This window comes from Bos indicus, chromosome 5, assembly GCF_029378745.1.
Source record: "Bos indicus isolate NIAB-ARS_2022 breed Sahiwal x Tharparkar chromosome 5, NIAB-ARS_B.indTharparkar_mat_pri_1.0, whole genome shotgun sequence".
In the NCBI taxonomy this organism is placed as follows: Eukaryota; Metazoa; Chordata; class Mammalia; order Artiodactyla; family Bovidae; genus Bos; species Bos indicus.
Genome location: NC_091764.1, coordinates 10819820 through 10841629, shown reverse-complemented (window position 1 = coordinate 10841629; position 21810 = coordinate 10819820). Strand labels below are relative to the sequence as shown.

The window sequence follows — 21810 nt, the reverse complement described above, 5'->3', positions numbered from 1 at the left end:
CAGCTAAATTATGTGTTAAACAGTTTGGTAGCCAGCCTGGAACCCAAGCACCATTCAGAGACACATGGAGAAATATTATACAGATTCCAATTAAAGACTTCTCAAATGAATTTTTAAACCATAGCTCAAGTCAAAGTTGATTACTTTCTGTATGCTTTCTAGAGCGTTTCTAAGGGAAATATTCCAAGTCCTAAAGCAAGTTTTATTACATTTTTTTACAATATAACCCACCTGGACTACAATGAAACAGAATTCAACTATTGGAGAAGTCATTCTTCATAATTTTGCACTCTCATAGCTTTACAAAGATATTCTAGAAAAACTACAGTATAATGTAGTTAATGTACACATTTTTCCAAATGTATTATATGTTTAAAAGGTACAGAATCTACTATGCTCTATTAATAAAGAACATTCAATTAAATATAAACTCATGTAAGTCATCTGGATATGGCTATATTCTTCAATGAACATAAAGACCATGATAAAAAATCACTGCCTTACATATTTGTGTATATAGTAGTAAACAAGCAAAATGTAAAATGAAATCAATATTTACAAAGAAATTACAGTGTGACTGCTATAAACACCATGTTAAAAGACCAATGGAAAATATTTTAAGTAGCACTAAGTGAATTAAAACTATATTCCTTTTTCTCAGTCTAATAAATTGTTTACTGTTGTGTTTCTCAACCTGGGGTCTGTGGAGACATTCTCATGGTCATCCATGAATTCTCTATGAGAATTTTTAAACCTGGTGTTTTGATTTTGATGACAATTTTTAAAAAATTAATCATGTAAAGCATATTCTGGATTTATGAGCACTCATGCAGTTTCACTGTATTTATTTGTAATTTTTTTTATAATTCATGCATATTAAATAAAAGCCAGGTGATGTAATGATTTTTTATAACAAAACTGTAAAATAAAAGGCTTTATGAAAGTTTAAGCACTACTATGCAACTTCACTTTCTTTCTTTCTATAGTTCCTTTTGGAGAAGGAAATGGCAGCCCACTCCAGTGTTCTTGCCTGGAGAGTCCCATGGACAGGGGGGCCTGGTGGGCTGCAGTCTGTGGGGTTGCAAAGAGTCAGACACGACTAAGCAACTAACACACACACACACACACGTGACAGAAGAATTGAGGCATCACAGAGAACGGGTTGCCAAAACTCAAAGGACCCAGGGCCGCAGCACTCAAACCATAAGCACCTTGCAGTTAGATGTTCAGGTCTACCTCAACATTACTCACTATATGAAATTAATTTTGTCAATCTGAGCTTGGTTGAACTTGTAGATTTGTTTTTATCCTGGCTTATAAATCATAGATGGCTTTATGTATCTATTGAGCTATAAAGAAAAGACATTAAAACCTAGTTTTAATTGCACATTAAAAAACAATTTGTGTCAATACAAAAAGTATGTAAGAATGCTTTTCCTTTATGAAGTATTCATATGTCTCCATTTTTAAGAGGAAAAAAATTGCTTCAATGATCTTTTTTCTCATAAAGAAAGACAAATATAAAAGCAGCAAGAGATGGCAAGAGATGTCAACAGGAACCTTGCATCATTTAGATCGATTCTACACTGATTATTTAATCAAAGCTTTAATTAAACAAACACCCTCAGCATTTTTATAGACAGTACATAAACATGACAACTACTCCGGGTACACCAATCATACTTTCCAGAATTTGCCTGTGTTCCTGTTAACCTTTATGATTTCATTGGTCAATACAATCTAGAAGTCAATGAATATATACAAATGGCTCACAGAGAAGTTGCTAAATATCCCAGGAGTTGTACAAGGACACAAGATCATTGCAATAGTTGGGTCTGTTCCCAATAGCATTAATATCACTCACCAAAAAGAGGCACACATTATTTTTAAAAAATGAAAAATTCACAAAGATAATGCACACACTAGTAGGTAATAAGGGCTTCCCAGTGGCTCAGTGTTAAAGAATCTGCCTGCCAATGCAGGAGACACAAGGGCACAGGTTTAATCCCTGAGTCAGGAAGTTCCCCTGAAGAAGGAAATGGCAACCCACTCCAGTATTCTTACCTGGAAAATTCTATGGACAGAGGAGCTAGGTGGGCTACAATTCAGGGGGTCACAAAGAGTCAGATGCAACTGAGCAAGCATGCATGCAGAGTAGCTAATAAAGCAATGTAGATCATCACAAATGCCAAGAATATATCATAAATACCCATAAATAGATAAAATTTCCCATAAAAACTATATATGATATCAGATCAGATCAGATCAGTTGCTCAGTTGTGTCCGACTCTTTGCAACCCCATGAATCGTAGCACGCCAGGCCTCCCTATCCATCACCTAAAGTTAACATAATTCAGCTTTATAATGAAAACAAAATTACCTTCAATCAAGTATAGCATGAAAAAATGAACAATCAATTCCCCCACGATCTCCAGTCTTCACAATAACTCTACTGAATGCAACATGCATTGATTTATTAACATTTATTTTACTTAACTAGTACAAATGTCAAAACTATGAGTATAAAACTGTCAAATGAATTAAACTAAAGTTAATAGCATCATTTCCCATGTGTAGATCTTTACTGATTTCAAAAAGCCTAACAAAATATTTCACACACTTGAAATATGATTCTATCCTCATATCTCTATTTGCATCACTTAAGCCAATCAACGTCTTCCATTATATTAATTAGCTTTATCCTCAACTTGCTTTGAAAATTCTATCAAGTCAAATAATTCCGTAGCTTCAAACATTTATTATTAAAGGTCAGAAGCTGAAAGCTGATGACACGCTCAGCTGTCCTAAAGTCGCTGACAGTACAGCGAGTGCAGGCGGTGGTCAACAGAAGAATAACTGTTACCAGTTCCTCGTACTTCCACGTGGAGGAGCACAGTTTCTCTTTCTACTCAGTACCTTCTTGACTTTAGTAACTGTCTCTCTCGTGTTCTTCAGCCATCTTTCTACTTGGGATCCCATGTAATTCATCTTGTTGGCCTCCCCTAGGTCAGCAAACACAGCCATTCTTGCCTTCACAGTGCACGCCATCATTAACCATGTCAGGTCCAACTCTGGCACAAATCTGCTGCAGACCAGGGACACCTGTAGGGAGGCCATCTGTGTATGGGGCACAGATTCCTCTCCATCTGTATCTCCATTCCTGCCCTGAAAACAGGTTCATCAGAACCATTTTTCTAGATTTTATATATATGCATTAATATATGGTATTTTTCTATGTTGGAGAGGATGTGGAGAAAAGAGAACCTTCTTGCACCGTTGCAGGGAATGTACATCGATACAGCCACTATGGAGAACAGGATGAAGGCTCCTTAAAAATCTAAAAATAAAACTACCATATGATCCAGCAATCCCACTACTGGGCCTACACCCTGAGAAAATCAAAATTCAAAAAGACACATATACCCCAATGTTCACTGTAGCACTATTTACAACAGCCAAGACAGGTGGCACATATTTCTTTCTTTCTTTTATGATCCAAATAATGCTTCACTTTCACAGCAAAGCCTTCTCTCAACTACTGGAGCCAGATTAGTCCCTTCTTCCTCTGTGCTATAAATGTTACATTACACACAGTTGCTTTTGTGTTCTTCTCACCAGGCAAACTAGGAGTTCCTTGAGAGTAAGAAGCATTCATTTTTCTGAGCCCTCTGCCTCATACAATAAGCATTCAATATCTGGTTGAATATGCATTTCCCGGAAGACGTCTTCATTCTCCATCTCTTGTATGCCACCTATGGGTCTTGGTTTTCAGCTATTATTTGTCTCCCTGAAGAATTATTTACTGTTCAAACAAAATGTCTATTATAACATTAACAGGTTACAATATTTATATACCAAAATCTGGGATTTGTTGTGCATGTGCTAAGTTACTCTGCTGCTGCTGCTGCTAAGTCGCTTCAGTCGTGTCCGACTCTGTGCAACCTCATAGAGGGCAGCCCACCAGGCTCCCCCGTCCCTGGGATTCTCCAGGCAAGAACACTGGAGTGGGTTGCCATTTCCTTCTCCAATGCATGAAAGTGACAAGTGAAGTGAAGTCGCTCAGTCGTGTCTGACTCTTAGCGACCCCATGGACTGCAGCCCACCAGGCTCCTCTGTCCATGAGATTCTCCAGGCAAGAATACTGGAGTGGGCTGCCATGCCCCCCTCCAGGGGATCTTGCCGACTCAGGGATCAAATCCGTGTCTCCTGCATCTCCCGCACTGGCAGGCAGGTTCTTTACCACTACTGCCACCTGGGAAGCCTTTTGCCCGATATCATTTCCTCCAAATGTTGACATGGTTTCTTCCAGCCTTTATCTGAGTCCATGTCACTGGGTTATCTCTTCAGTGATGAGCAGTTTTCTCAGACAAATCTATATAAAAGAGAGGCCAGGTCACTCTAGCCTTATGCTTTTCTTCCCTTATGTCATGTTACCTTTTCACTTGTATTATCTTTTTTATTCATAACCTATCTCCCCAATTAGAATGCAATTTTCCTGTAGGCAAAGACTGTATCATTCACTACTGTAATGCATGGTGTCCACAGAAGCGCCAAATACATATTAGGTATCTAAAAGTATATTTTGAACAAATAAATAAACTTGGCTCCATCATCATTCCAGTCCAAGAAAATAAATGGAAAGCAGATCATCCATTGATCTTACCAAGTTAACTTTCAAAGAGGTCAGAGTTTAACCACCTTGTAGACAAGACAAATCATCTAACAAGAACCTACCAATGAATGATAAAAATAAATTCATTAAGCAAATGCAGGAATAAAAACTACTAGAGACCAGACTTCTACATTTCCAAAATGACCAAATTAGGTAAATGTTTTAAGCAGAGCTTTGAGATGCAGATAGAAACTTTTAGTCAAGCAAAACATTAAAATAAAGAAGATTTTTGCCCTATTAAAAAATTTAAATTTCCCAGTATATAAAAAAATTACAATGTGGAAGAGACAAGTGATATTTTTGGAAATGATTATTTCTCTTAGACAATAGTTAATTTTTCTTTACTTTTTAATGAAAGTTACTGAATATTCTATTCATGAATTCATTCAGTATGTAATTTGAGCTTATGCTATGAGGCCTATATTAAACATTGAATCAATTCAGTTCAGTCACTCAGTCATGTCCGACTCTTTGCGACCCCATGGACTGTAGCACTCCAAGCTTCTCTGTCTATCACCAACTTCTGGAGCTTGCTCAAACTCATGTCCATCGAGTCAGTGATGCCATCCAAGCATCTCATCATCTGTCGTCCCCTTCTCCTCCAGCCTTCAATCTTTCCCAGCATCAGGGTCTTTTCCAGTGAGTCAGTTCTTTGCATCAAGTGGCCAAAGTATTGGAGTTTCAGCTTCATCATCAGTCCTTCCAATGATATATATATTGGAATATATATATAATATATATACTTATATATAATAAATATATAATATAAATGATAAAGCATTGTATAAATAAATTGATAAATAAAATATAACCCTTATTCTCAAGAAGCTTTTACTATGGTCAGGAGGTACATTAATAAATAAGTAGGTATACCAATAGTGTAGGTACACTGCTAAGTAAAATAAAAAGCAAAAAGAAACCAGTGCTTAGAGAAAGGTACAAGTAAAGTGGTCTGGACTTCGAAGCATGGTGAGGATTTCTGGCATAGAGGAGTGGAAAAGAAGTGAGTTTATACTGCAGACAGAAAATTGATTTCAGAAAATTAGAGAAATATAATTTCTTTAAAAACCTGGCTGAGACAATTCAAAAGGGTTGCCCATATTGTTGCTATTCTGGGTTGATGTAAAAATTATCTTTAGACATTTCTAGTGTTGAATGCATGGCTCTAACAATAGGGAAAAAAGAAGCCAGGAAATACCAAAATGTTGTTTTCTGATTTAATTTATTCCCTTCTATATTATCTATTAGATTGATCTAATACCTATTTTCTTTCTGCGGAGTACTCTCAGAATCTAACTTAAATTTCATTAAGCTGAAAAGTTACTCAAATAAAGTTCCAGCTATAATTTAGATAAAAACTTAAATCAGTAGTTCATATGTAAACATCTTCAATTTCAAATGAAATAGAAGTGTTTCTGCTAAACCACATTATACAACTTTGCACTGCACAAATTAGCTCACAAAAATAACAAGGTTTCTGGGAAAATTAGATGAAGCCAGACCACTCAAAAATCAATGTAAGTAGAGCCTTTTAACATCCATGAAAGTACTAACACAGCATCATCTTCAGTAGATCATTTACAGCCTTAACACTGGGGCTCATGCTTCCTGCTTCTTCTGTAAGGAATTTGCTTCCAAACTTTCTTCAAAAAAAAAAAAAAGGTTAGTCAAGATTAGTAAAGCATAGACTTTCACATTAATTATTTTTAAAATAGGCGACAATGTCCTCATCTTTAGATTTCTAAAACTATTTAATCATCATTTTTACTAAAGGACCTTCATCTTTTATTCTTAAGGTTTTCAGATATTGATAAGCTATTCTCTTCAATTGTGAGAAAATCTCTCACCAAAACTTCCTGACGTGGAAACCATCCAAAAGAAAAGTAAATGCACAAAAGACCTGCCTGGGCTCTTCAGAAAAGTAGAACAATAAATGGCCCCAAAGCACAGGACAAGGAGTTAACTGCATTAGCCATTAGGGATGATGAAATTAAATCCAGACTTCTCCAGGGGTCCAGTGTTAAGAATCCGCCTTGCAATGCAGGGGACGCGGGTTCAAACCCCAGTGGGGGAACTAAGATCCCACAGGCCGTGGAGCAACTAGGCCCGTGCACCACAACTGCTGAGCCCACGTGCTGCAACCACTGAGCGTGGGCAGCATAACAAAGATCCCGCGTGATGCAATGAAGTTCACGCAGACCACAACTAAGACCCGACACAGCCAAATAAATCATAAATACTTAAAATGTATTTATTGCCAGAAGGCAGTATCAGTGCACAGCTACTCGAAAGGCCCAGACTAAAAAGACTTGGCATGGGCAACATCAAGTTTTGGCAACTAGCATTCTCCTACCACCAACACTCAAAATGTTAAGTTGGTACAACCACTCTGCAAATTGTTTGACCTTATCTATGCAAGCCAAGCGGAGAAGGCAATGGCACCCCACTCCAGTACTCTTGCCTGGAAAATCCCATGGATGGAGGAGCCTGGTAGGCTGCAGTCCACGGGGTCACTAAGAGTCAGACAGGACTGAGCGACTTCACTTTCACTCTTCACTTTCATGCATTGGAGAAGGAAATGGCAACCCACTCCAGTGTTCTTGCCTGGAGAATCCCAGGGACGGGCAAGCCTTGTGGGCTGCCGTCTATGGGATCGCACAGAGTCGGACACAACTGAAGCGACTTAGCAGCAGCAGCATGCAAGCCAAGCATGTGCCTGCTCCATAATCTGCCATCTTACTCCTAAGCTTGTCCCTCCAATTAATGCACACATATTGTCACCAAATTTTGCTCACAAATATATTCATATCAGCATTATTTGTAACAGCCCCAAACTAGTCATTAATCAAGTGACCCAACTACAGCCTCTTACAATTAAATGAAAGAGTCTCATAAACAAAAAGTTGGAAAAAAAAAAAGTATATTGATTTATTCCGTTTCCACAAAGTTGGAGAAAGCAAGGCAACCTCATCATAGATGGTGTTTAGATGTCTGGATAACAATCACATGTGTGTTGAGAGAGAAATGACTAAAAGGAAGCATAATAAGTGCTTCTGGGAGCTGGGAATACTCTGTTTTCTGATCTGGTGACATGAGTGTGTTCTGTTTGTGAAAAATCTAACAAGTTTATACTTATGACCTGTACACTATTCTAAATGTATATCACATTTCAATAGAAGTTTAAAAACCTGCATGCTAGAAAAATACATGAACTGCTTTAAATTCAATCTCATAATAGCCTCGTTCACAATTTACCAACCATGGAAAACATAAGCTGTCTTACAGAGATATAATTTTTAGTGGTGCAGACTGTAACACAACTGAAGTATTTATTGTTTATTTAGGAAGTTTAAGAAAAGAAAACTAAGTATACCCACTGCTGTATATCTTCTCCTCAATAAGGCAACCTCTGGCAGGGCTGGACTTCTGTGTGTTCTGGTTTTGGTGATTTAGGGGTTTGCTTCTGGAAATACTGATGATGTGGCAAGCAAAGAAATATGAGATGATCTTACCCTGACATGTTTCTGAGAAGACAAAATTCACATTTTGAAGAGAGCTTCCTAAAGGGGGCAGAGGTTGGAAGGAGGCCTTCTCATGGGATATAGCCCTTGATTTCAGAGTAATTTTCTCCTCTAAATTATTCAGCCTTTATAACTACAGCTCCTGCCGTAATTATATTTCAAAAGCTACCTTTAGTAAAGATAATAGACACTTTCAGTTTGAATTAAATCAGGAAAATGTAGTACACACTGGGCTTCATTTTCCCTGCATACATATATTTATGAAAATTTCTCAAATGCCCTTTAGGGGGTCATATTTTTGTTTAGTGAATACACACATAAAAATTTACAACTGTATGAATACCAAAAAAACACAAACTTAACACATGTAGAAGTAAATTTAAAATGTAATTAGATGCAGAGAAGATAAACTCATAGTAGGAATTTCTAAAAAGAATAACTACATATAATATACACATACACATGCAACATAAACTCACACACACTTTTATTTCAATGAGCTTTGCTATAACTAGTAATTTGAAAAAAACAAAGAGAAGGAGAAACGCTGGGCTAGAGGAAGCACAAGCTGGAATCAAGATTGCCGGGAGAAATATCAATAACCTCAGATATGCAGATGACACCACCCTTATGGCAGAAAGTGAAGAGGAACTAAAAAGCCACTTGATGAAAGTGAAAGAGGAGAGTGAAAAAGTTGGCTTAAAGCTCAACATTCAGAAAACTAAGATCATGGCATCTGGTCCCATCACTTCGTGGCAAATAGATGGGGAAACAGTGGCTGACTTTATTTTGGGGGCTCCAAAGTCACTGCAGATGGTGACTGCAGCCATGAAATTAAAAGACGCTTACTCCTTGGAAGGAACGTTATGACCAACCTAGATAGCATATTCAAAAGCAGAGACATTACTTTGCCAACAAAGGTCCATCTAGTCAAGGCTATGGTTTTTCCAGTGGTCATGTATGGATGTGAGAGTTGGACTGTGAAGAAAGCTGAGAGCCGAAGAATTGATGCTTTTGAAGTGCGGTGTTGGAGAAGACTCTTGAGAGTCCCTTGGACTGCAAGGAGATCCAACCAGTCCATTCTATCTTTTTTTTTTTAATTTTATTTTATTTAACTTTACAGTATTGTATTGGTTTTGCCATATATCAAAATTAATCTGCCACAGGTATACATGTGTTCCCCATCCTGAACCCTCCTCCCTCCTCCCTCCCCATACCATCCCTCTGGGTCGTCCCAGTGCACCAGCCCCAAGCATCCAGTATCGTGCATCGAACCTGGAAACCAGTCCATTCTAAAGGAGATCAGTCCTGGGTGTTCTTTGGAAGGACTGATGCTAAAGCTGAAACTCCAATACTTTGGCCACCTCATGCAAAGAGTTGACTCATTGGAAAAGACTCTGATGCTGGGAGGGATTGGGGGCAGGAGGAAAAGGGGACGACAGAGGATGAGATGGCTGGATGGCATCACCAACTCGATGGACAAGAGTTTGGGTGAACTCCGGAAGTTGGTGATGGACAGGGAGGCCTGGCGTGCTGCAATTCATGGGGCTGCAAAGAGTCGGACACGACTGAGCGACTGAACTGAACTGAACAATTCAAAGATAAAAAATCCCCACAATAAAGGAAGCTACAGTCACTTAGAAATTCCAAATGGTAGCTCATTCATTAATTTTTTTTGCACGTTCATGCTAAGTCACTTCAGTCATGTCCTGAAGTGACGATCCTATAGACTGGAGCCTGCCAGGCTCCTCTGTCCCTGGGATTCTCTAGGTAAGAGTACTAGGGTGGGTTGCCATGCCCTCCTCCAGGAGGTCTTCCTGACTCCGGGATCGAACCTGCATCTTTTATGTCTGCTGCATTGCAGGAAGGTTCTTAATCACTAGTGCCCAGCTGCGAAGCCCATTCATTCATTCATTCATTGCTTCAGTTCAGTTCAGTCACTCAGTCATGTCCGACTCTTTGCGACTCCATGAATTGCAGCACGCCAGGCCTCCCTGTTCATCACCAACACCCGGAGTTCACCCAAACTCTTGTCCATCGAGTTGGTGATGCCATCCAGCCATCTCATCCTCTGTCGTCCCCTTCTCCTCCTGCCCCCAATCCCTCCAATGTTTTTTCCAATGAGTCAACTCTTCGCATGAGGTGGCCAAAGTATTGGAGTTTCAGCTTTAGCATCAGTCCTTCCAAAGAACACCCAGGACTTATCTCCTTTAGAATGGACTGGATGGATCTCCTTGCAGTCCAAGGGACTCTCAAGAGTCTTCTCCAACACCACAGTTCAAAACCATCAATTCTTTGGCGCTCAGCTTTCATTGCTTCACCAGTCAAAAAATGTTTACCATGTGCCAGGCACTATTCTGTGAGCAAAACAAAAATGCCTTCCTCCATGGAACTGACATCCTATTTTATTTATAAAATAAAATATCAAGAGTGGTACTTAGTAATAAATAGGTAAATTTTAAAAGGAAAAAAGGAAAGCAGTAAAAGGACTCATGAAGTGGGGTGCATGGGAACCTCTGTATTTAACATGGCCAAGGAAAGTCTCACTGAGAGAGTAATATTCAGGTACCATGAATCATAAGATATCTGGAAGAAACACCATCTGAAGCAGAAGGCAGGCAAGTAGAAAGGCTCAAAGGTGGGTGTGCAGCAAGCCTGGGGAGTTGACTGCAGTAGGTGGGGGGCAGTGGGTGCTTGCTGGGGTGTGTAGTGTAGTGCAAGGGGGTGTTGGGGAGGAAGTCCCAGGACTCATATAAGACACTGACTCTTGCAAAAGCTTTCCTAAACCCTATTTGCCTCTGGCTGAGTTGGGTGCCTTACCACAAAATACTATGCTGCTAAGTCGCTTCAGTCGTGTCCGACTCTGTGCGACCCCATAGACAGCAGCCCACCAGGCTCCGCCATCCTTGGGATTCTCCAGGCAAGAACACTGGAGTGGGTTGCCATTTCCTTCTCCAATGCATGAAAGTGAAAAGTGAAAGTGAAGTCGCTCAGTCGTGTCCGACTCTTAGCGACCCCATGGACTGCAGCCCACCAGGCTCTTCAGTCCATGGGATTTTCCAGGCAAGAGTACTGGAGTGGGGTGCCATTGCCTTCTCTGACAAAATACTATACTACCCTACACAACCAGTCTTATGTTTCCATGATTTTTTTTAGCTCTTTAAATATAGAGAATAAGTTCATTTACCTTTATTCCTTATTCCAAGGAAGGTGTGGCATGCAAACTAAGTATGTGTTGAATGAACAAGTGATCTTGAACCAAACCATCTCTAACAAATATCTTAAACAAGCGTTTTCATTATCAGCTCCCCCCAAGAGATGACAGTTTGAGAAAAGCTCTACTTCTGAATCATTCTGTAAAATCTTCAGATCCTTCATGTCACTGAAACACTTTACCCTAAAATGTTCTGGTTCACTAATTAACAAGTATGGACTTTAGTTTTACCTAGACAGAAATTCCCAAGAAATGAAGCAGCAGAGATAAAAACAAGTAAAGTACAAAGGCTCTTCTTTTTGTTTGTTCTCAATGGCCTTACCCATTAAACCTTTCTTTGTCTGTCTTCTCTACTTAATAAAGTAAAAGCCACAGGGAACCAGGAGCAGGTAATCAAAATACAGCACAATGCCCCCCTCTTTCCTAACAGTCCTTCCTTTAGTACTTTAGAGAAGAAAACCCTGGGGAATCAGAAGCTGTCAGCAGATGAGAGAAACAGGCCTTTTAAGTACTTTGATGTCAGGCCAATCTGAAACCAATGAACCAGTACAAACCTCAAAAGGGTCTAAGAGTCCAGACTCCATATGAGAAAACCAAGAGGAGTTAACAGAATGGCCTCTAAGCAAACTGTGTGTGTGTACTTATCAGATACACTTACTAATTAAAAACAAAACAGCAGAAAATGAGAGTAAGAACAATGTATTTAACACTTCCTAGTGTATGTTTCCAAAGTGTGTTCTCTGACTCTGATGTTTGGTCATGTATCAAATTCAACATACTGATATAGATCATATATGTTAAATACATAAGTAAGTTTCCTCATCAGGTTAGCAATTAAGATTAACCAGGATCTTAATATTGTTGTTGTTACTGTTTAGTCACTAAGTCGTGTCTGACTCTTTTCGGAGCCCACCAGGCTCCTCTGTACATGGGATTCTCCAGGCAAGAAGACTGGAGTGGGTTGACACTACCTTCCCCAGGGGATCTTCCTGACCCAGGGATTGAACCCATGTCTCATGCATTATAGGTGGATTCTTTACCACTGAGCCACCTAAGAAGCCCATCTTAATATCAACCTGTCTTAATTATGAATGAGACTATGACCATATACCCAAATCATAGGATTAAGGTTTTGAACACAGGCTATAAACCTTATCTAAAAGCTGAAAACACAAACATAAAATAAAACACAGAATATAACAGGTTATCAGATTTATGTTATCTTTTAAAATAAAACACAGCCTCAGATGAAAACCAAAATTGTTTGATAACAGACTGCCTTTCCTCCTCATACCACTGTAAACTCTGTCTCTAGATACTTCATTCTGAAAATACACAGTTCCCACGTTACAGACTCACGAACAGTATCCAACACTGTATTTGCAGCATTATTTTCTTTTTTTCTGTAGTCAGCTGCCCAGTATTTGAACTCTCTTGTTAGACTGGAATTTCCCTAGTATGAGTCCCAGAAAGAGGCAAGGCCCTATTCCTGCTATGAAATGAAAAGACAAGACAGTTCCTCCCAGCTGCCCGGGACTGGAGGCGTGTAACCTAGTTAGCCAACCAGTGCGCTTTCTCTGGCAGTCTAGAAGTCAAGTCAGCAGCTCTACTTCTTAGGCAATTTGTGGCTTCTCCTTAACTCTTCACTGCTACCCCTTCTCCCTTGGGGTCTTCACTTTTCATAAACTCCTCTTATGTTCCAGTGAGCTGAATGTAGAATTTGTTGCTGTAGCCAGGCTGCAAAGCCTCCTTGTTTCCTCCCTTTATTGCTTGCAGCAACTCGGGACTGGGGCAGTAACAGTTTTCTCTCAGTTGCTTTGTTTGAAATCCCTTAGAAGGCTAAACAGAAACAAAGATGGTGCCAAAGGATATTATTTCAGAGAGCCAGGGGGAGTTGACCAAATACTCTAAAACTTGCATGGAAATTCTACATGAGTTTAAAAAAAAAAAAAGCAAAATAAAAGAATGTGATTCAAAAACCCTCCATATAAAAGTAAAGGCATTTACATGGGAGATTTCAGCAATACCTGCAGACATTTTTGGTCATCACGACTGGGAAAGGGGTGCAAGTAATGAATGAGAGCAGAAATGCCGCTAAGAACCCTACAGTGTCCATGACAGCTCCCCACAACAGAACTACCTGACCTAAAACATCAACAGTGTCAAGGCCGGGAAACCTTGCCCTCTAGTCTACCGCCCTTCAAATCACTAACAAATAAAAGCCCTCCCCCAGAGCAAGAATAAGTCTCCTTCAGTCCACAATACCCAAATACTTTTTTTTTTTTTTTTAACTTTACAATATTGTATTGGTTTTGCCATATATCAAAATGAATCCACCACAGGTATACACGTGCTCCCCATCCTGAACCCTCCTCCCTCCTCCCTCCCCATACCATCCCTCTGAGTCGTCCCACTGCACCAGCCCCAAGCATCCAGTATCGTGCATCGAATCTGGACTGGCGACTCATTTCATATATGATATTATACATGTGTCAATGCCATTCTCCCAAATCATCCCACCCTCTCCCTCTCCCATGGGAATGCAAACTAGTACAGCCACTATGGAGAACAGTGTGGCGATTCCTTAAAAAACTGGAAATAGAACTGCCTTATGATCCAGCAATCCCACTGCTGGGCATATACACTGAGGAAACCAGAATTGAAAAAGACACGTGTACCCCAATGTTCACTGCAGCACCGTTTATAATATCCAGGACATGGAAGCAACCCAAATACTTTTATAATTACTTAGGACATCTCATTTCTACCCTAATATTGGAAGAAAAGAATCTCATAACTTATCTGCCAATATCATGATTCACCTGAGAACCACCCAGATGGGGGGAAAAAAAAACTAAAAAAGAGCAAATAAGGGAAATGAATGAGCATGTACAAAGACCTTTAAAGGGCCAGGAGTGCCTGAGGGCGTGTAAGGACATCTAGGGTGAAAAAGAGTTGTATTCATGGCCAAGAGCATTGGGGAATGAAGCTTGGAGGGAGGCTGGGATCAGATTCCAAAGTGTCTTATACATCACAGGAATCCAGATTCTGCTCTCTAAATAACAGTAGTTTTTAAAGAAGAGGTTTGTACATGGGGGTAGAGTAATAAGTCGTTTCTTAGGAAGAAAATCTTAGTGTCATCTTGGTGGCAGTGTGTGAGTCAGAAGGCGAGGGGACCGCTGCAACAGCACAAGAGTTGGAGAGAGCGGCCAGGTGATGCCAGCATGGACGGAAAATGAAGGCCAGAGACAGGAAAAGCACACTATCAGAGATTCGTTGACCTCTTCCTTTAAAATAAGGTCCCATTTCCAGTTTATTTCTGTGTATGATGTTAGGGAGTGTTCTATTTTCAATCTTTTACATATAGTTTTCCAGGTTTCCCAGCCTTTTATTGAAGAGGCTGTCTTTTTTCCATTGTATATTCTTGCCCTCTTTGTCATAGATTAAGTGACCACATGTGCGTGGGTTTATCTCTGGGATTTCTGTCCAATTCCATGGATCTAGACAGTGTCATACACAGTGAGGGAAGTCAGAAAGAGAAAAAATATCGTATGTTAATGCATATATGTAGAATCTAGAAAAATGGTATAGATAATCTCATTTGCAAAGCAGAAACAGAGACATACACGTAGAGAACAAACATATGGATATCAAGAGGGAAAGGGGTGGGGTGAGAAGAACAGGGAGTTTGGAACTGATACATACAGCCTTTTGATGTTTGCTGTCATTGAGTTGCTAAGTCATGTCCAACCAACTCTTTTGCAACTCCATGGACTACAGCCAGCCAGGCTCCTCTGTCCATGGGATTTCCCAGGCAAGAATACTGGAGTGGGTTGCCATTTCCTTCTCCTCACCTAGGGATCGAACCCATGTCTAAGGCATTTACCACTGAGCGACCTGGGAAATGCTACATGATTGATACTATACATAAAATAAACAACTGATGGGAACATACAGTGTAGCCTGGTGAGCTAAATGGGAGGGAAATCCAAAAGGGAGGGGATATTTCTATATATATGGCTGATTCATTTTGTATGCAGTAGAAGCTAACACAACATTGTAAAGCAACTATAATGCAATAAAAATGTTTAAAAATAATAAAATGAGTATCTTTTAGTACTGTAAAATATAAAGAATAAAAACAATTTAAGTGAGTAAACACACATCTATTTACAGTGTGCACTAAAAGTACAATAACATGTCAATGAATTAAGAGAATTAAGGCTATGCAATGAGAATGTATGCTATTTAAATTAATTTCTGTATGATTTCCAAAGAACATGTATAGAAAGTTAATAATATTACCTGTTCCAGGACTTCTTTATAGGTAATAGTGGCTTTAGTGTTTGTAACAGGACTGTCATAAATGATAGCAATCTTATCTCCTTTACCATTTTCAATATGACGATCGATGGCATTGTAACAAATGTTCAGCATCCCTTCCACAAACCTGAAAAATAGTTGGAAAGTCAAAGTGAATGACTCTTTTCGAAACATAAACGTTGCTTAACCAGGTTTCTGTAGTTCTAGTTTGGCGAGCTGCCCTTAAAACAGTGTTTTCCCAGGCATGTTATACCAAGTAATGATGATTGTAAACTATTTAAGATGGTACAGAAGTGACATTTTGATTTTAATAAATATGTGCTTATTTTCATGTGCACTAGAAGAAAACATACCTCGCACTTCAAGGGGGGCTTCCCTTGTGGCTCAGACGGTTAAGAATCCGCCTGCAAGGTGGGAGACCTGGGTTCAGTCCCTGGGTTGGGAAGATCCCCTGGAGAAGGAATGGCTACCCACTCCTGTATCCTGGCCTGGAGAATCCCATGTACTATACAGTCCATGGGGTCACAAAGAGTCGGACACGACTGAGTGACTTTCACTTCACTCACTTCACTTCAAGGTGACAATTTTGTGGATATTATTGCTTAGGATGAAACCAGAGTATACAGCACCAAAATAATCTACTTTACATGAAATGAATTGTAACCAACGGCAGCACAGATGCACAGTTGAGAGGGCAAATAGTAGACGCATGACTGAAGTCTGGGTCTCTGCTATAAAAAGACAGACTTACTGGAAAGAAATCAATTCTTCTTGGAAATATTTATATTCCTTGAAAGATATATATTTGTTTCAATTAAATGTAATACCCCCAATTTCACAAAGTATAGGTAAGTTCTTTTCAGAATTTTGAGACACTTCATAATTTGAATAAGCAATCAACATGTACATATGGTTAATAAATTTTTTAAACTTCTCAATTCACTACCTTATCTCTTAATTGCTGAGTGCATCCCTTGGAAAACACAGATATAATGTAGATAGATGGAGATAATTTTTAAGAAAATATAACTCATTTCCCTGAGAATTGAATTTTCTACTTTTTTAGGAAGAGAATGTTAGATAAAAAATACAAGTATAGTAATGGTTCATTTGTTCCAACATCAGACTAGCAAATATTATAAAAATGCAAAATAATAGGAAAATATTGAAGCAACAAGAAAAAGTCCCCTTATGAAACTGAGTGTCACCATCAGGTACTCATTCAAATAGCCCTGTGTGAAAGGAAGCAGGTAATACACCTATAGATACAGTGGCAGCAATAAGAAATAACAGATACAGAAGGCAGTAGGAGGAGGGATCATTTAATCAGCATCAAATGAGGCTGCACGCATCAGTGATGGTGAAAATGATGACCTTACAGTACAGCACAGTGAGTAATTAACACAATGATTCTGAATTGCCAAGTGCAACAGATTCCACGTTTGTTCAAAAACACGGTCTCTTCTCCTCGCCTCTTCTATTAAAAATACTTTGTCTCTTCCTCTTGCCTCCGTTTTCATCAGTGGAGAATACTTCCCCTGACTTTGGGGCCATCCATGTGACTTGCTTTGGCTATCAGCAGACAAGAGGCACGCACTTACTTGAAAGCACTTGACACAGCAGATATAATTAGGCTCGCTTTCCAGCACCTCTACCCTCTCCTGGAGGAGAGCCTCCAGGCATTCCTGCTGCCTCCTCTTCAGCCTGGAGCCCGGAATGAATATTTGCAGGTGGAAGCAGAGCCCAGAAAGAAGCAAGGAGCCCAACTCAGCCAGATAGATAGATATCTGAAAGCAACATTTCCAGTCATACCGATCCCATGACAACCTACAGATTAACTGATGAATGAGCGACTTCCCTTTCACTTTTCACTTTCATGCATTGGAGAAGGAAATGGCAACCCACTCCAGTGTTCTTGCCTGGAGAATCCCAGGGATGGCAGAGTCTGGTGGGCTGCCGTCTCTGGGGTTGTGCAGAGTCGGACACGACTGAAGCGACTTTGCAAGCATCTTCTGACTCAGATTTTTGTGGAGATATGAAGCATAATTATGGCCATAATTAACTAACACATCAAGAGAAAAGTAAAAAACGTTTACTCAGGCTTAAGTTCCAGCTCCTCATTAGGCCTCAAAGAAGGACCTCCTTACCACTGAGCTAGGGTCAAAGTTCAGGCTCCCACTAGGCTTCCAGTACATCATTCTGGCTCCCAGGGGGAATGGCATCCAGGCTCCCACTAGGCTTCCATTACATCATCCTGGCTCCCAGGGGGAATGGCATCCAGGCTCCCACTAGGCTTCCATTACATCATCCTGCCATCCAGGGGGAATGGTACCTCACTAAGACTCCCCACATGGACTCCACTGACACTGCCAGGGCCAACAGCCTCCTTACCTCTTTATCTCAGCTGTAATGAAAGTTCCGATTCCTGATAAAACCTTTTCTGATACCGCTAGGGGAGCTGGCAATGTTTAGGGTACCCTTGACACACCCTGGCAAAGTAGAAGCCTAGATTCCTCACCATCTTTTCACTGGTGAGGATGGGATGGGGATCCCAGTTTGCTGTACTGTTTGACTGGATTAGGGTGGTGACTGTCCAAAGATGTCCCATCTTGGCAGGCTGCCCTTCCCTACCCTTTTTTATTTTGGGTGTAGGGGGGAGGGATCCAAAGAGAAAATTTGCTGGTACTTTTTTTCTACATCCATTGGCATTTCTGAATTGCCACCTTCTCCAGTGCTCAGTCTAGGATAATACAAGCAAAAAAGAAAACTTGGGGAATTCAAGTGTCATGTCATTTCTCCGGTCCCAAATCTGAGCTGATCTGGTTTCTTCTCTTTTCCTTTCAGAGTCTTCTTATGTGTGTTTTATACATAATGTCCTATGTTTTTAGCTATATTTAACGGAATGAATAGGAAAAAGTACATTTTGTCCACCTTGTCATGAAAGTCTCTAAGTAATATTTATTAATAGCTTACTCTAGACCAATATTTCATGTGTATTAAGTCATCTAATCAAAAAACAACCCTAGGGACCCTTGTGCACTGTTACTCAGAATGTAAATTTGTTCTGCCACTATGAAAAACAGTATGGAGGCACCTCAAAAAATTAAAAACACAACTACCATAAAATCTAGCAATTCCATTTCTGGGTATTTACCAGAAGAAAACAAAAGCATTAATTCAAAAAGATATATACACCCTTATGTTCACTTCATCATTATTTACAATAGCCAAGATATAGAAGGCACCCAAAATTCACCTATACTCAAAGAACTTTGTTTTTTTTTTTTTCCTCCAATTATTTTCAAATTTTGGGTGGCTTAAAATGTAATTATTTGCACACTAGCATTTTCTTTTTTAAGTATGCCCTTAGAGAAATTTAAAGAATTTTAAGGCACCCTTTGGGACAGACAGGAAAGAAATTCAAACAGAAGGAAAGGCCTGCAAGCAATAATAAGCAAGAACTGTTGAATGGAGTGACATGTTGGCGTGGCTCCAGAGGTGGTTACAGGTAATGAATATACTGCTATAAACTGGCTAAACTTAAGGGCTGGATTACTGCGGATAACGGGACCAAGTGACCTGCAAAAGGCCTCACAGCTCAAAGATCTGATTACTCTACTATTACAAGATTTTATTTCATTTCAAATCAAATCATTTCAGTAAAGATCAACTGGATGCCTTCTATGTGCTGTCTCTTCACTACCCCTTCTAAAAATTTATGAGATTTTAAATGGTTTGTCAGCCCAGATTATTAAAATCACTAATGCTCACTGTAGAAATTCCAGAAAATCTACTATGGAGTATTTTCTTTTATTTTTTTTACATGTAAATACTTTGCCTCTGTTTAAGAACACATTATAAGTTTTTTCCAATGACCTGAAAAATTCTCAAAACATGCTTAATCAAGGCATTATATTCCATTCAATTGCTGTTCAAAAATAGCTTCTGCAGCACTATTTAAGCACAAAGTTCCCTTGCATTGTGGCAAATTGCTTTTCACAATGCTGTCATTATTTTAAATGATCCCAGGATGATGTTTCTTTTACAGAAACATTGGTCACATTGCTTTTTATTATGTATGCCAACAAGATTCCTACAATCACACACACACACACACTTTCACACACCAAATGACCAATTGCTTTCTGGACATGTTGAATCAATTTATATTACCATCAGCATTACCTGGAAGTTCATTTTATCACACTACTCTAAACACAGATTGTTCTCAATTTTCTTCAATTTTAGAAGTAAAAAACTGTTTTAGTTTTGCTTCATGTGACTACTAGTATTAAACACAATGCCTTGCCAATTTTTAAATGCTCTTTATATAGGATATTGAATTTAAGTCTAACATTTATAAATTATTTTAATTTATTCACAAATTTTAATTTATGGTATTTCCTTCTGAAAGACATGGGAATACCAGACCACCTGATCTGCCTCTTGAGAAATTTGTATGCAGGTCAGGAAGCAACAGTTAGAACTGGACATGGAACAACAGACTGGTTACAAGTAGGAAAAGGAGTTCATCAAGGCTGTATATTGTCACCCTGCTTATTTAACTTATATGCAGAGTACATCATGAGAAATGCTGGACTGGAAGAAACACAAGCTGGAATCAAGATTGCCGGGAGAAATATCAATAACCTCAGATATGCAGATGACACCACTCTTATGGCAGAAAATGAAGAGGAACTAAAAAGCCTCTTGATGAAAGTGAAAGAGGAGAGTGAAAAAGTTGGCTTAAAGCTCAACGTTGATTCAGAAAACGAAGATCATGGCATCCAGTCCCATCACTTCATGGGAAATAGATGGGGAAACAGTGGAAACAGGGTCAGACTTTATTTTTCTGGGCTCCAAAATCACTGCAGATGGTGACTGCAGCCATGAAATTAAAGACGCTTACTCCTTGGAAGGAAAGTTATGACCAACCTAGATAGCATATTCAAAAGCAGAGACATTACTTTGCCAACAAAGGTTCGTCTAGTCAAGGCTATGGTTTTTCCTGTGGTCATGTATGGATGTGAGAGTTGGACTGTGAAGAAAGCTGAGTGCCGAAGAATTGATGCTTTTGAACTGTGGTGTTGGAGAAGACTCTCGAGAGTCCCTTGGACTGCAAGGAGATCCAACCAGTCCATTCTGAAGGAGATCAGCCCTGGGATTTCTTTGGAAGGAATGATGCTAAAGCTGAAACTCCAGTACTTTGGCCACCACATGCGAAGAGTTGACTCATTGGAAAAGACTCTGATGCTGGGAGGGATTGGGGGCAAGAGGACAAGGGGACGACAGAGGATGAGATGGCTGGATGGCATCACTGACTCGATGGACGTGAGTCTGAGTGAACTCCGGGAGTTGGTGAACAGGGAAGGCTAGCGTGCTGAGATTCATGGGGTCACAAAGAGTCGGACACAACTGAGCGACTGTTCTGATCTGAACAGAAAAATATTTTAAATTCATATGTCATCAAATAAATTCACAATTTTCCATCACAATTTCCCCTCTAAGATAATTCATATTACTCTCTTCTGATTTAATTTTTTTATACTGATGTCTTAAAGGTATTATTAACATATTTATATACATATATAATCTGTGTGTAAAATCTGTTATATATTATATTTTAATGCTTATATTATGATATATAAGCCTCCCAGGTGGTGCTGGTGGTAAATAACCTGCCTACCAATGCAGAAGACACAATAGACTTGTGATCGATCCCTGGGTCAGGAAGATTCCCTGGAGGAGGGCAAGGCAACCAACTCCAGTAGTCTTGCCTGGAGAATCCCATGGACAGAGAAGACTGGCAGGCTCCAGTCCATGGAGTCACAAAGAGTCAGACACAGCTTAAATGACTTGGCACGCACTATGATACATGTGTTATATGTGTGTATATATATATATTTTTTGATATGGCAGTACAGTTAAATTTGTTTATTCATCAACAAATTGCCAAGCATCGTTTTTTTTGACTAATCCTGTTTTCATTCATTTGTGATGCTCCAATATTCCCAAATTTATTAGTATTTCATGTGTCACACAGAAACACACATATATTTGTGTGTATGAACATATATATA

The 21810-nt window shown here is 39.4% G+C and overlaps 1 protein-coding gene across 4 annotated transcripts in view; it reads right to left on the bottom strand.

Annotated features, from left to right (window-relative positions):
• Positions 1 to 21810, bottom strand: part of ACSS3 (acyl-CoA synthetase short chain family member 3) — a 185641-nt gene that overhangs the window by 138711 nt on the left and 25120 nt on the right. For all 4 annotated transcript variants that reach the window (XM_019960308.2, XM_070788879.1, XM_070788878.1 and 1 more), the window contains exon 2: positions 15713 to 15857. In XM_019960308.2, coding sequence (XP_019815867.2) covers positions 15713 to 15857 — 145 coding nt within the window. The remainder of the gene's footprint in view (positions 1 to 15712; positions 15858 to 21810) is intronic.